The 11,270-nt window shown below is 42.2% G+C and overlaps 2 protein-coding genes across 2 annotated transcripts; both read left to right on the top strand.

Moving 5' to 3' along the window:
- The first annotated feature begins 2,219 nt into the window (after window positions 1-2,219).
- On the top strand, window positions 2,220-4,260 carry LOC136512644 (subtilisin-like protease SBT3.11). The gene is made up of 3 exons (XM_066506603.1): window positions 2,220-2,566; window positions 2,715-2,812; window positions 3,961-4,260. The coding sequence occupies exons 1-3, from the start codon at window positions 2,355-2,357 to the stop codon at window positions 4,062-4,064; spliced, it is 414 nt and encodes a 137-aa protein (XP_066362700.1). The 5' UTR covers window positions 2,220-2,354; the 3' UTR covers window positions 4,065-4,260.
- Window positions 4,261-5,248: 988 nt separating this feature from the next.
- LOC136514468 (embryogenesis-associated protein EMB8-like) lies at window positions 5,249-11,246 on the top strand. Its single transcript, XM_066508418.1, has 14 exons — window positions 5,249-5,660; window positions 5,780-5,869; window positions 6,784-6,851; window positions 6,932-7,029; window positions 7,138-7,227; window positions 7,405-7,527; window positions 7,636-7,713; window positions 7,991-8,076; window positions 8,299-8,347; window positions 8,533-8,589; window positions 10,097-10,227; window positions 10,312-10,395; window positions 10,540-10,606; window positions 10,673-11,246. The coding sequence occupies exons 1-14, from the start codon at window positions 5,407-5,409 to the stop codon at window positions 11,183-11,185; spliced, it is 1,788 nt and encodes a 595-aa protein (XP_066364515.1). The 5' UTR covers window positions 5,249-5,406; the 3' UTR covers window positions 11,186-11,246.
- Window positions 11,247-11,270: the final 24 nt, after the last annotated feature.

Genomic DNA, 11,270 nt, shown 5'->3' with positions numbered 1-11,270 from the left:
AGTGATTATCTGTAAAGACCTTGAACCTGCCCTCCCTGTTGTAGGTTGATATATAATTGTAACCAGCGGTGGACCCAGAAAATATTTCAGGAGAGGGCTGAACAACACTGCTGTTCGATCTTAAGTCTCAGCCTCCCCTACACTATAGAACTTTGCCTAAAAATTCATGGGGGCTCCACAGGGGTTCCACTGCTGCGATATGGGTAGGGGGGCTTGAGCCCCCCCGCCCCACCGCTGTGTCCGCCCCTGATTGTAACATTACATTCAAATCAATTGCTTGCATGATCTCACATTCTAATCAAGAGCTTCAGATAGCTATGTGCATGTTTGTTTTCTTTAGGTTCTTTTAAGGAATCATGTGTGTTTTTATGAGTGGTAAATTGCATTCATATGTAATCTTATCTTGACATGGTTCTCAATATCCAAAGGACTGGTACACCTTTTGCTTCATTAATCAAACTCCAGAGGATTGGTACACTAGTCCAGTGTTGGCATGTTTGTTTTTGTTTCCCTTGACAAATAGCTATTTCGATCTCAGGCTCTCAAGTCTCAACCCATCCTCTCAGAGCGCAAAAAAGTAGCCTGAAAAATATACGGCGTATCTAGGAAATTTTGGCTGCTAATTTGCTATGAGTTGAACTCCCCCCATAACATTTTCCTAGCTCTGACCAGGGTTGGCATGTTTGAACCAGAATCATTGTTGCGAACGCGCGGTGCTGCCGACCCGGGTTTGGACACGGGTATCGCGTTGCTTGGCTTTGTACCCACCTGTCTCCGCGTGCGCCCAAGCGAGATTTCACTGAGGTGCCTTTGCCGCCCGCATCGACATTCGGCAGTCCCAGACTCGATTGCGATCCAATGTGAAACGTTGTGAAGAGGAGACGGGCAAGACGACACTACTGTGATACTGTCTACTAGGGATGAAAACAGTGAGAATACATCGACCTGCTTGAATTGGTATTTTTTTGAACAAATTTAAATTGACCTGTTTGAATTCGTATTTTTGAACAAATTCAAAATCAATACGGAATACAGTATGCCAAATTCAAAAACAGAACAAAAACGATTTAAGTGTTTTCCGACCGTTTTTTACTTCTCTTATTCTTATTAAGAATATCCCGTTTTTGAAATAGATAGCCCAGACCAGACGACCCAAGGGGCGCAATGCACAGCATGTTCGTTTGGCTGTGGCTTGTCGTAAATGATCGTACATTTTCAGCTGGAATAGTATTTTTCTTTCACACAAATCAGCCAGCAGTACTTCTTCACGAACCAGCAACGATATGAACCAGCAAACCGAACAGGCTGACAGTTGCTATGTGTGTGCCTGGATCTAATTATATAAACCATCGGCTCCCTCACTCCCATCTGTTAGCGAGGTGGACTAAAATTGAGAAGTGCGCCTGGCGCTTGGAGCTTGCTGCCGCTCCTGCCTGGGCTGCAGTGGGCCATTATAGCAAGGTAAAGTGAGTTGTGTGGCTTGACGCTACATTTTTTTTTTGCGTTATAGATAGTGAATATAAAATTTGGATTTTGGTTAAAAAAAAGAGGTGTTTGATCTTATCCTCGTAGTGACTATCATCTATGTACAGTGAATATCTCTAAATACTCCCTCGGTAAAAAAAAAAAAAAAACTTACAATCCTAGATTCCCGAGGCAAACTTACAAGAGCTGAGAAATGTCATGTTTACCCTACTCTGGTACTCATCCTATCACTCGCAGCTAATTTTCATTTGTACTTCGTGGGGAGCTCAAACATTTGTGTGGATAGAAATAAACAAGAAGCTATAATTGCATTCTTTGCCGGACATGATATAGAGGCTAGAATTGCGTGCTTATCGACCCAGAGGGAGCAGTATTTAGGGTAGACAGTTTGGATTCAATTAGAATCCAATTGTTTAGAGGCCATTCCTATTTTTCTACCTTATTTTATTTTTTAGATCCAAACGGGGGCCTTGAATAAACATCCGTGCTGCTTCATCAGCAAGAGAGAGAGAGAGAGGAGAAAACAACAACGGTCACCCTAGATGCTTCCAATTTTTCACACCCGTGCCCCCGGCAACCGCACCAAGCCACCAACGCGGCAACGACACAGACAAAGGATCCTTTTCCTGAATAAGCCAAACTACCTGGCTTGATCTACAAAACGTGCCGGGAAACAACAACAGAAAAATACTTCGCCGAGAAGGAAGAATCAGCCGGGCGGTTGGACGCGGAGATGCCGAGACGATGGACGGACGCACGGAGTCACCACGAACCTGTCGACTTGTCTCCAGATCCAGATTAGCCACGACGGCACCGCCAGCCTGGACGGACGGCTATAAAGACGAGCCCCCACCTCGAAGTCGACGGCGATGAAGAAGACCAGTTCCCAGCTCCGGCAGCTTAGCAACCCTCTCCTGATCCTCCTGTTCCTCACAGCAGCAGCAGCCATGGCGGCCGAGACGGAGAAGCAGGCGGCCCCCGCGGCACAGGAGACGGCCGTGCACATCGTGTACGTCGACCGCCCCGAGGACGCCGACCCCGAGGAGTTCCACCTCCGCACCCTCACCCCCGTCCTCGGCAGGTAATCGTCCAGATCGGGCCCGCGCTTGTTGGTAGGATGAAATTGGGGCTCGATCGGTTCTAATCTGTGCCGGGGATGCCATTTTTTTTAATTTGGAACGTGGTGGGTTTTCTGATGCGGTGATTTTTTTTTCTCTTCGGTTTGGCAGCGAGCAGAAGGCCAGGGACGCGGTGCTCTACCACTACAAGACCGCCGCCAGCGGCTTCTCCGCGAAGCTCACCCCGCAGCAGGTCGAGGCTCTCAAGGGTGAGTTCTCCCTTAAAATATTTTCCTGCAATTAAGCTGTACTGCTTGCTTCGGGTTGCCCTTGCTTCATCATGCCGCGGCTGTACTGGGGGAAATTTTGCATAGGGAGCATTATTATTGTTTGTAGTTGCACCAAATGATCAAATTAGTGGATGCCCATGGTGTATGAAATCCTTGCTCAATTCGCAGCAGTATTAAATCTCCAAGCTGTAGATTGTTGGATGCTTGGACTTAATTTTTTGTAGGATAATAATTAATCAAAGTGATTCCATCTCCACATTATTTTGCACACAAAATACTTAGGGAATTGGGGATCTAATTGGGGAATTGTTGTTGTAGCTTACTGAGATTGTAGGCACCTAAGTCCTCCAATGCTCCCACTATAATCTTTGGAGCATGCAGCATGCTCTTATTATGGCCCTGTTTGGATCCATTAGCCGCTAATAGTTAATTAGCTAGCTAATAGTTCATAGCTAATATTAGCTGCTATTAGCTAGTTTGGTCCAACTAGTGAAATAGTTGTTAGTTGGGTATTCAACTAACAATCAGCTAAACTATTAGCCAGACCTATTTGGATCCAAGGAGCTTATTATTAGTAGCTAACTATTAGCTCTAGGGATCCAAAAAGGGTCGCATCTGCCTTTCCAATGAACAGAAAGAAGTTTTTTTTGTCTAGTTTATAACTAAAGTTATCCCAGATTTGGCAGACATTTGAGTGGTAACAAGTTACAACTTCATCCTGTAGTGGCATAGTGATGTACATCTACTGAATATTTGTGAATTGTGATATTCTTACTGTTGATGACGGAAGTCCTAGAGAATACATTAGGGAATTCAACATTTTCCTTATGGACTGGGACCTTTATCTGTTCATTCATTGGAGTAATTATGTATGCTATGTTTCGTTTTTTACGACATGTTTTACTAGTTTACAACTTTATTTTAACTGATATATTGAACATGATATGGTCAAAAATCACTCAATACCTGTCGTGGACACTCTACAGCACATTCTATATCATCAGTCATCGCACGCTAGCACTCACTATCCAAGAGACATTCTGTATCTTAGTTTAAGTCCCTCAATTCATTCTTGTACCTAGGCTTCTTCTCAACCTGGCTTTATTGCTTGTTGGATTGTTTTGCAGAGCAACCAGGTGTTCTCCAGGTTGTGCCGAGCCAGACTTACCAGCTACATGGTCCTGGGTCTGGCACTCGCCAGGGCACGACACGCACCTTGGGCCTTACGTGAAGGCGTACGAGAATCAAGAAGAGTGTGTTTTAGTATGGCTGTGTGGCACAGGTCTGAGACGAATGTGTAGTACTTATATAAGAACAAGGGACGTATCGTCTAGTGTATGCTGCTTTACGCATGTTCAGTCCTGTTCTAAAGCTTGTAATGCACTAATGCGTATGTTTTTTTCAATATAATGATGACAAGTATGCTATCTTGGTTGGTGCTTGTTCGGTGCGTGTTTGAATCTTGAAGCTGCAGTGGCGTACTCTGCGCCCGCTTGTGATGCTTATTTGCCCTGTTTGAGTTGGTTTTCTAGATCCTGTTATGAACCAGAGAGAGTGGGGACTGGGGAGTGAGGTCGTCAACGGTGGTACCCGCCGATCGGGTCCACACGGCAGTGACTATAACTACAAACCTTCTAGAGAGGAGCACAGGTACGCGCGTCAGTGTCCATCGCCTCCTGCTACAGCCTGTTCGTTTGCTCGTAAACGATCGTAAATTTTTAGTTGGGAACAATGTTTTTCTCTCACATCAAATCAGTCAGCAGTAAATAATCCACGATACGATACGGTCTCCCGAACAGGCTGTATAAGGATGGGATCATGACGTACCCGTCGCTTACGGAATCGGTGGATTTCGGTGATCTCAATAAGGACACGACCTTTTAGATCTGAGTGTAGTTGTAGGTTTGTTTGTACACGGGTAGTATGAGTAGCGTGCGCATGTGTTGAGTGGGCGTGCGTATGTACAAATAGATACTACAGCTGTACCCAGAGGAGAGGCAACCAAAAAAAAGTCCGAGGGGGTGTTTGATATAGTGAGTAGGTGTTACGTGAGGATGTTTGATACTAATAAAAAATAAATTATAAAATTGGTAAGGGTGTTTAGATATTAATAAAAAAATAAATTATAGAATCCGTCAGTACTTCACTAGATGAATTTATTCAGCCTAATTAATTTATTATTAGCATATGTTACTGTAGCACTGCATTGTCAAATCATAAATTAATTAGGTTTAAAAGATTCGTCTCGTAAACTGTGTAATTAGTTTCGTAATTAGTCTATATTTAATACTTTATATATGTATCTAAATATTTGATGGGACACCGACTTAAATTTAGGAGGAGGAACAAACACCCCCCTAAAACACGTTACACGATGTCTCGTCACTCGTGTGTCTCGCACGCACTCCCGCAGTCTCGCACAGGCTTGCCGCTTGCGCGTCCATTCAGGCTTCAGTGACGACGAAACGGTTCACGTGTCTGCCCATCGCTTCCCCAACCGTAGCGCAGCGGCCAGATCGACCTCCTCAATCGGTGACGACCTTTCCGTGTCGATCCCTCCCCAACCCCAACTGATGGAGGCTGCGGCCTCCAGCGCCGGCGAGTCGGCGGGCGAGCTGCTTCTCCGCGCGGCGGCGCTGGTGCCGTGGACGCGCTACGCCCTCGCGGCGCTCGCCGTCGCCGCGGTGCTCCTGTACAGGTTCCTGGAGCTCCACTTCCTCGGCGACCTCCTCCGCGGCCTCCGCGGCGGCCGCGTCTCGCTTACCTTCCACCCCGAGTCTCAAGTGTACCACCGGGTCGCCTCCAAGTGCCGCTCGCTGCACGGCAGGTGCGCATGTGTGGGATGCTAATATATGCTATCATGACTCATGAGACATCTGCTCTGCCTCCCTCTTCCGGAGAAAATTTGCTTTATGACTTTTCTTCCCCCAATGTTGCGTTGCGTAGGTACCTGGCGACGCCGTGGTTAGCGAGTCCTCATTTGCAGACGTTGTTCCTGAGCATATCTGGCAGGCCACCTTCATTCACCTATCGGAGGTTGGAGTAAAATAGTAAATCACTGTCATTATTGATATTATTAAGCTGACGCAACTATGTGAATGGGCACATGATAATTCAGTTTTGGCTATGCAATTCTGTGTTCACAAAGTCCAAAAAAAAGTTAGTACTCCATCTGGTCCAAATTAAAGTTCACATTAGCTTTATCCTAAGTTAAACTTCTTTAAGGGCACTCCCAATGCAGAAACCACCATAGTTTCTATGGACATTAATTGTACTGTCACCTAAACGTTTTGCTAATGTGGCAAGGTAGTTATTGAAGAGAGAGCAAAAATCATAGAAACCAGGTCTAAGTTAAAAACCATGTCTACACGAGAACCAAGACATGAAGGGATATGATTGGTAGAGAATGGAGAGAGAATGAATGTGATTGGATAAAAAATTGTTCTGTAGAAACTATTCATTGGGACCATGGTTTTTATATGTAGTGTCTATGGAAATTAATAGGTATAGAAACTACATGCAGTTTCTAGCATTGGGACTGCCCTAATTTCGACCAATTTTTTCGAAAATATATATTCAAATAAATGCCATATCAAGACATTTTACATTATAATTTAATGAAACTAATTTCATGGTATTTTTTAAGTTAGTTTGACTTAAGACAGAGTTAAAGAACTATAATTTGGCACGGAGGGAATATTACATAAGTGTGAACAAATTATGTATGTAGGGAGGCAAAATTTGTTTTTCATATATCCAGAAAATGTTTGACTCTCATTGTTCCATTTCAGTAGTCTGCAATTTGTGGCCATACATATCAGCTTGATACATGGCGGAGAAACCTGCATATTTTTAAATTGGGACCTTACAGTACAAGATAAAAACTGCAATGCTATACAGTTTTATGACTGTGGTTATCTTTCACAGTGATTCGACTATTTATATTGCAGGCAGCTGTACACTGTTCGTGACGGTGGGACCATTGCCTTAGATTGGTTACTAGCCTCTGATCTTGAAGGTTATGCAAGTTTAGATAGTTTAAGATTGATTAGCTAGCAAATGGATGATTAACCTTTTCCTTTTGGTGCTAAGTTGCAGCTGGAGATGTTGGCACTTCTGATGGAACCATTTCTAAGGATGATTCAACACCCCTTCTTGTTGTGATACCTGGATTAACTAGTGATTCTAGTGCTGCTGTAAGTCGATCAGTTTAAACAAGAACTGGAAGTTGACTGTATAATCCCTGTTTCATTTTAGCTACCTTTATGATTTATTCTAAACAAGATGCGGGGGGTGGGTTGCAGTATGTGAAGCACTTGGTCTTTTCTATGGCAATCAAAGGATGGAATGTTGTTGTAAGCAACCACAGGGGTCTGGGTGGCATCTCCATAACAGTAAGTTCTACAATAGATCAAAACTTATGATAAGACACGATTTTCTATTCAAAACCAAGATTTTTTTGTAAGTTAGTTAACCTTAAAAACACATGCTAACACCAGAAGGATCGTCACCAACATTAGTTGCTGATACAAGGTTTAGCTGCCTATTGTTACCTTTTTTTCTGTTGGCAGTCAGATTGCTTTTACAATGCTGGGTGGACAGAAGATATGCGTGAAGTCGTTAATTTCCTTCATCAAGAGTATCCGAAGGCTCCACTATTCACTGTTGGGACAAGCATTGGTGCCAATATTGTGGTGGGTTTAGTTTTTCTTCCCATTTCCCACCCTGTGAAAAATTTACTGCAGCTGTTACTTAATAGTTTAAGGTCACTTCTGAAATTTTCGTATATATCGCCCATTTAGGTCAAGTATCTTGGAGAAGAAGGTGAAAATACACCTGTAGCTGGTGCTGCATCTATTTGTTCTCCCTGGGATCTGCTGGTTAGTGACTATAGTTAATTAATTTAGCAGAGGGTTCGCAGCTTTTTCTGATTTTAAATTGTGCTTTTATGCAGAAATGCTTTGATTTGCATATCAATTGTACCATACCTGTGGTTTCAAATACTGTCACTTCAGTTTCTGTGCCTAATCATCTTTCCTCAGTGTCTTAGCTAACAAATTACAAATGATGCTCTTCTATCACTTCCATTTCGCAACGCAACACTTTGATTATTACTGATTATACATAGTATATTGTCATATCACTGCAATTATGCAGGTGACCAACAGATTTATTTCACGCAAGCTTGTGCAGCGATGTTATGATAGAGCTCTTGCGATTGGTCTCAAAGGATATGCAAAACTGTATGTACTTGTTAAGCCCTTTCCCATGCAATCTTGTGAACCTTACTCTTTACTAATTACTGATAAAGTCCTTGCCACATTGATTGACTGCGATGATGCTTCTCCTTCCTAGATCGCCACCATTTTGAACTTAGCAGATCTTTCTTTGTCTAATAATGCAACTGAGCAATATAATAGATTCTACTTCTGTTCCATACTCTTTTTCAACTGTTACTTTTACAGACATCAACCAGTCTTGGCACGACTTGCTAACTGGGAAGCTATTACATCGGTAAGATAGCATTGTTGGTCTGTATTTTCATAGTCATGCAGTCCTTATCATGTTTATGTGTTATTGAGTTTGCATTAAAAAACAACAGATGTAGTCCGTTTAATAAGCAATTTTACTATATTTCAATAAATTAGCTGGTTATACGACATGTTGTGCTTACCCGTTTTTTTTTTTTCTTTCATCAGTCACACTCTATCCGGGAATTTGACCGCCATGCCACTTGTGTTGTTGCGAAATATGAGGTATTCTTTCTAATGCTAAATCTGCACCATCTTCTTTTGCACAATCAGCAAAGTATTCATATTTTGGACTGTCTAAAATTATTGGTTACAGTTTTCCTGCTCTCTTTGCTCATCAGTGGTAACTACATTTTTTATTCCATTGGAAATTAAATGGAATAAAGCAAAACGATAACTACATTTTTTATTCCACTGGAAATTAAATGGAATAAAGCAAAACCACAATTGTTTCGCTTGTGGACTACTCTTCCATTAGAATGGACTGACAGTAGAGTGTGTCCAGCCAAAACATATTCTTTTTGACCAAAATGCTGCCTAAAATATGTAGCTTACATGATGGAATTAGATTATCCATGATAAATTGATAATTCCATAACATCGCACCTCTTTCAAATATGTGGATGCGATTCTAAAATATTTTCATCAAAACAGCATCTCGTTGACTTTGAGAATTGGGAAACTGGCTGGTGACCATTGAAAATGCAAAAGTTGAAGAAATTTGACGCTACAGTGCTATCACAAAACACACAGAGAGAGAGAGAGAGAGAGAGAGAGAGAGCAGTCACATCGAAAGATTAGAGAGAAAAATCCAAGAGCACTCAAAATTTAGGCACTATAGTTTAAACAGTGAACCATTGTTAACAATCAGATGACTCCATATCGAAAGCATGTAATGGTCTGCTCAATCTCATGTTGCACACTTGAGCCTCTTGCTTGATTTTTTTTTCTCAAACAACAGAGGAGAGCTGTGTGTCATTTCATTAAGAGAGGGATAAAGTACAAAGGGAGGGGCAAATCCATCCGCTCCCAGACACCCCACACACACCAGGCTTTTAGGCTAACAGACACACCACTTGACAAATAGTAAACTACCAGGAAAAGGCTAAGACCTGAAGGAAAAGCCTCTTGCTTGATTGAATCCAGCATCCAGGGCAGACAGTTACAAAAGTGAGGTTATCATATGGTATTTTGTGGCCTCACTAGTAGCATGGACTACATGTGTTTGGTTTCAGCTCTTAATAAACCAAAGGAAACCAGAAACACTTGCTACTGATAGTGACAGTAGAAGCAAGGGTTACATTTATTGTTAGAGGACTTGTGGCAGCATCAAGGATTGCAGCCTTGGAATTTGCAGCTCTGCATGGGAAAATGTTAAATTGGACACCTTAGTTCTGGACTGATGGCACAGCAACACTTTGTTACTGTCGAGATGAGAAAGATGTATGAGGAATTTCAGCCAGTTCTAGCATACCAATTTTATTTGTAGAGTATTTATACTTTATAGAATACAGGTTACTTGAACATGAATCATATAATTGGGATTTGGTTTGGGCTCCAAGTTCCAACAGAAAATTCATGACCTAGAGAACTTATCAATGTAACTCAATAATAATCATGGGACTTATGATTCAGTTAGATAGTGCTATTTAAAATCGTACTGCTGTTGTTGTAATTTAGGGGTGGTATAATTTTTAAGAGTGAATTCCATGTAGTGACTAGCTCCTTTCAGACAGTGGACACATTCTACCGCAAGTGCAGCAGTGCAAATTATATCAGCAATGTGTCAGTTCCCCTGCTTTGTATCAGTGCCTTAGATGACCCCCTCTGCACAAGGGAGGCCATTCCCTGGGATGAATGCAGGTAAACATACAATGAAAGCTCACTATTCTGAATGTTTTTTTGGTTTAATGTGTTGATAAGGCCCCTATGCATGCTCTGATTTAGGGCAAACAAAAACATTGTATTGGCAACTACACCTAATGGCGGACATCTTGCTTTCTTTGAAGGCCTAACTGCTAGAAAGCTTTGGTAAGTTATTTGGCAAAAATGTTTAGCATCAATTAGTCGGTTTTTGCCCTTGCGTCTCCATTTTAACTTAAGATGTGACTGTGGTCTATTTGATCAGCCGATAGTGATTGACGTTCAGCCTGTATCTATCTAAATGCTTGACAGGTGGGTACGGCCTGTTTCCGAGTTCCTCTGTGCTCTGCATGATGGCCCCTACATGCATCGGCAGAAGGTGGTGCTTGCTAGTTCACATATCAGCTCTGGTTAACATAATATAACATGTAATAGTTGAATGCAGGCACAAGAGCATGATTTGCACTCATCGTTGGAATCATCAATTGACAAGAGCCCATATGTGAATTTCATGGAAGATGGAATGGTAGCTGCAGTAACAAATGATGGTCCTAACAACGGTGAATCCTTGCATAACAAGAATTTTGGTGAAATTGAACTCAATGATAGCATGGTTGTCCAACACGTACAACAGAATCAAAACACCGGAGCAATACAAAATGAGAGTGACAGTTGGGTGGATGATAAAAACAGCTCAGAAGGGAATGTGATGACTGTTCGAGCCCATGGAGGATCTCAAGAACAGCGAGAAGAGCCATATGCGAACGAAATCTGTGAAGCCATTGGTCCTGTTAAGAAATCCATAAACCAACTCAGTCGATCCCAGGGGAGGTCAGTCTGGTTGCTTGCTTACATTGCTCTTGTAACCTCTTGGCCGTTGCTTGGGGCCCTAGGTTTTTTCTTCTTCAGGAAAAGGTTTATTAATTCTGTGTTAGCTAGGAAGCTGAAGAAATTGTGAACACTGTGCTAACACAGATTTGTTTAATATGTAACACGTCAAATCAAATCCTTGTAAGCCATTAATACATGTATGTATGCAACAT

The sequence above is a fragment of the Miscanthus floridulus genome, chromosome 16 (assembly GCF_019320115.1).
Source record: "Miscanthus floridulus cultivar M001 chromosome 16, ASM1932011v1, whole genome shotgun sequence".
Classification (NCBI taxonomy): Eukaryota; Viridiplantae; Streptophyta; class Magnoliopsida; order Poales; family Poaceae; genus Miscanthus; species Miscanthus floridulus.
This window is presented reverse-complemented; position numbering and strand designations above follow the sequence as displayed.

What these genes read in the sequence shown, in the direction of transcription:
- LOC136512644 (XM_066506603.1), top strand. Translation starts at nt 2,355, where the DNA reads ATGAAGAAGACCAGTTCCCAGCTCCGGCAGCTTAGCAACCCTCTCCTG. An exon ending in CTCACCCCCGTCCTCGGCAG is followed by an intron (nt 2,567 to 2,714) that starts GTAATCGTCCAG and finishes TCGGTTTGGCAG; the next exon opens with CGAGCAGAAGGCCAGGGACG. An exon ending in GCAGGTCGAGGCTCTCAAGG is followed by an intron (nt 2,813 to 3,960) that starts GTGAGTTCTCCC and finishes ATTGTTTTGCAG; the next exon opens with AGCAACCAGGTGTTCTCCAG.
- LOC136514468 (XM_066508418.1), top strand. Translation starts at nt 5,407, where the DNA reads ATGGAGGCTGCGGCCTCCAGCGCCGGCGAGTCGGCGGGCGAGCTGCTT. An exon ending in TGCCGCTCGCTGCACGGCAG is followed by an intron (nt 5,661 to 5,779) that starts GTGCGCATGTGT and finishes TGCGTTGCGTAG; the next exon opens with GTACCTGGCGACGCCGTGGT. An exon ending in TGGGTGGCATCTCCATAACA is followed by an intron (nt 7,228 to 7,404) that starts GTAAGTTCTACA and finishes TTCTGTTGGCAG; the next exon opens with TCAGATTGCTTTTACAATGC.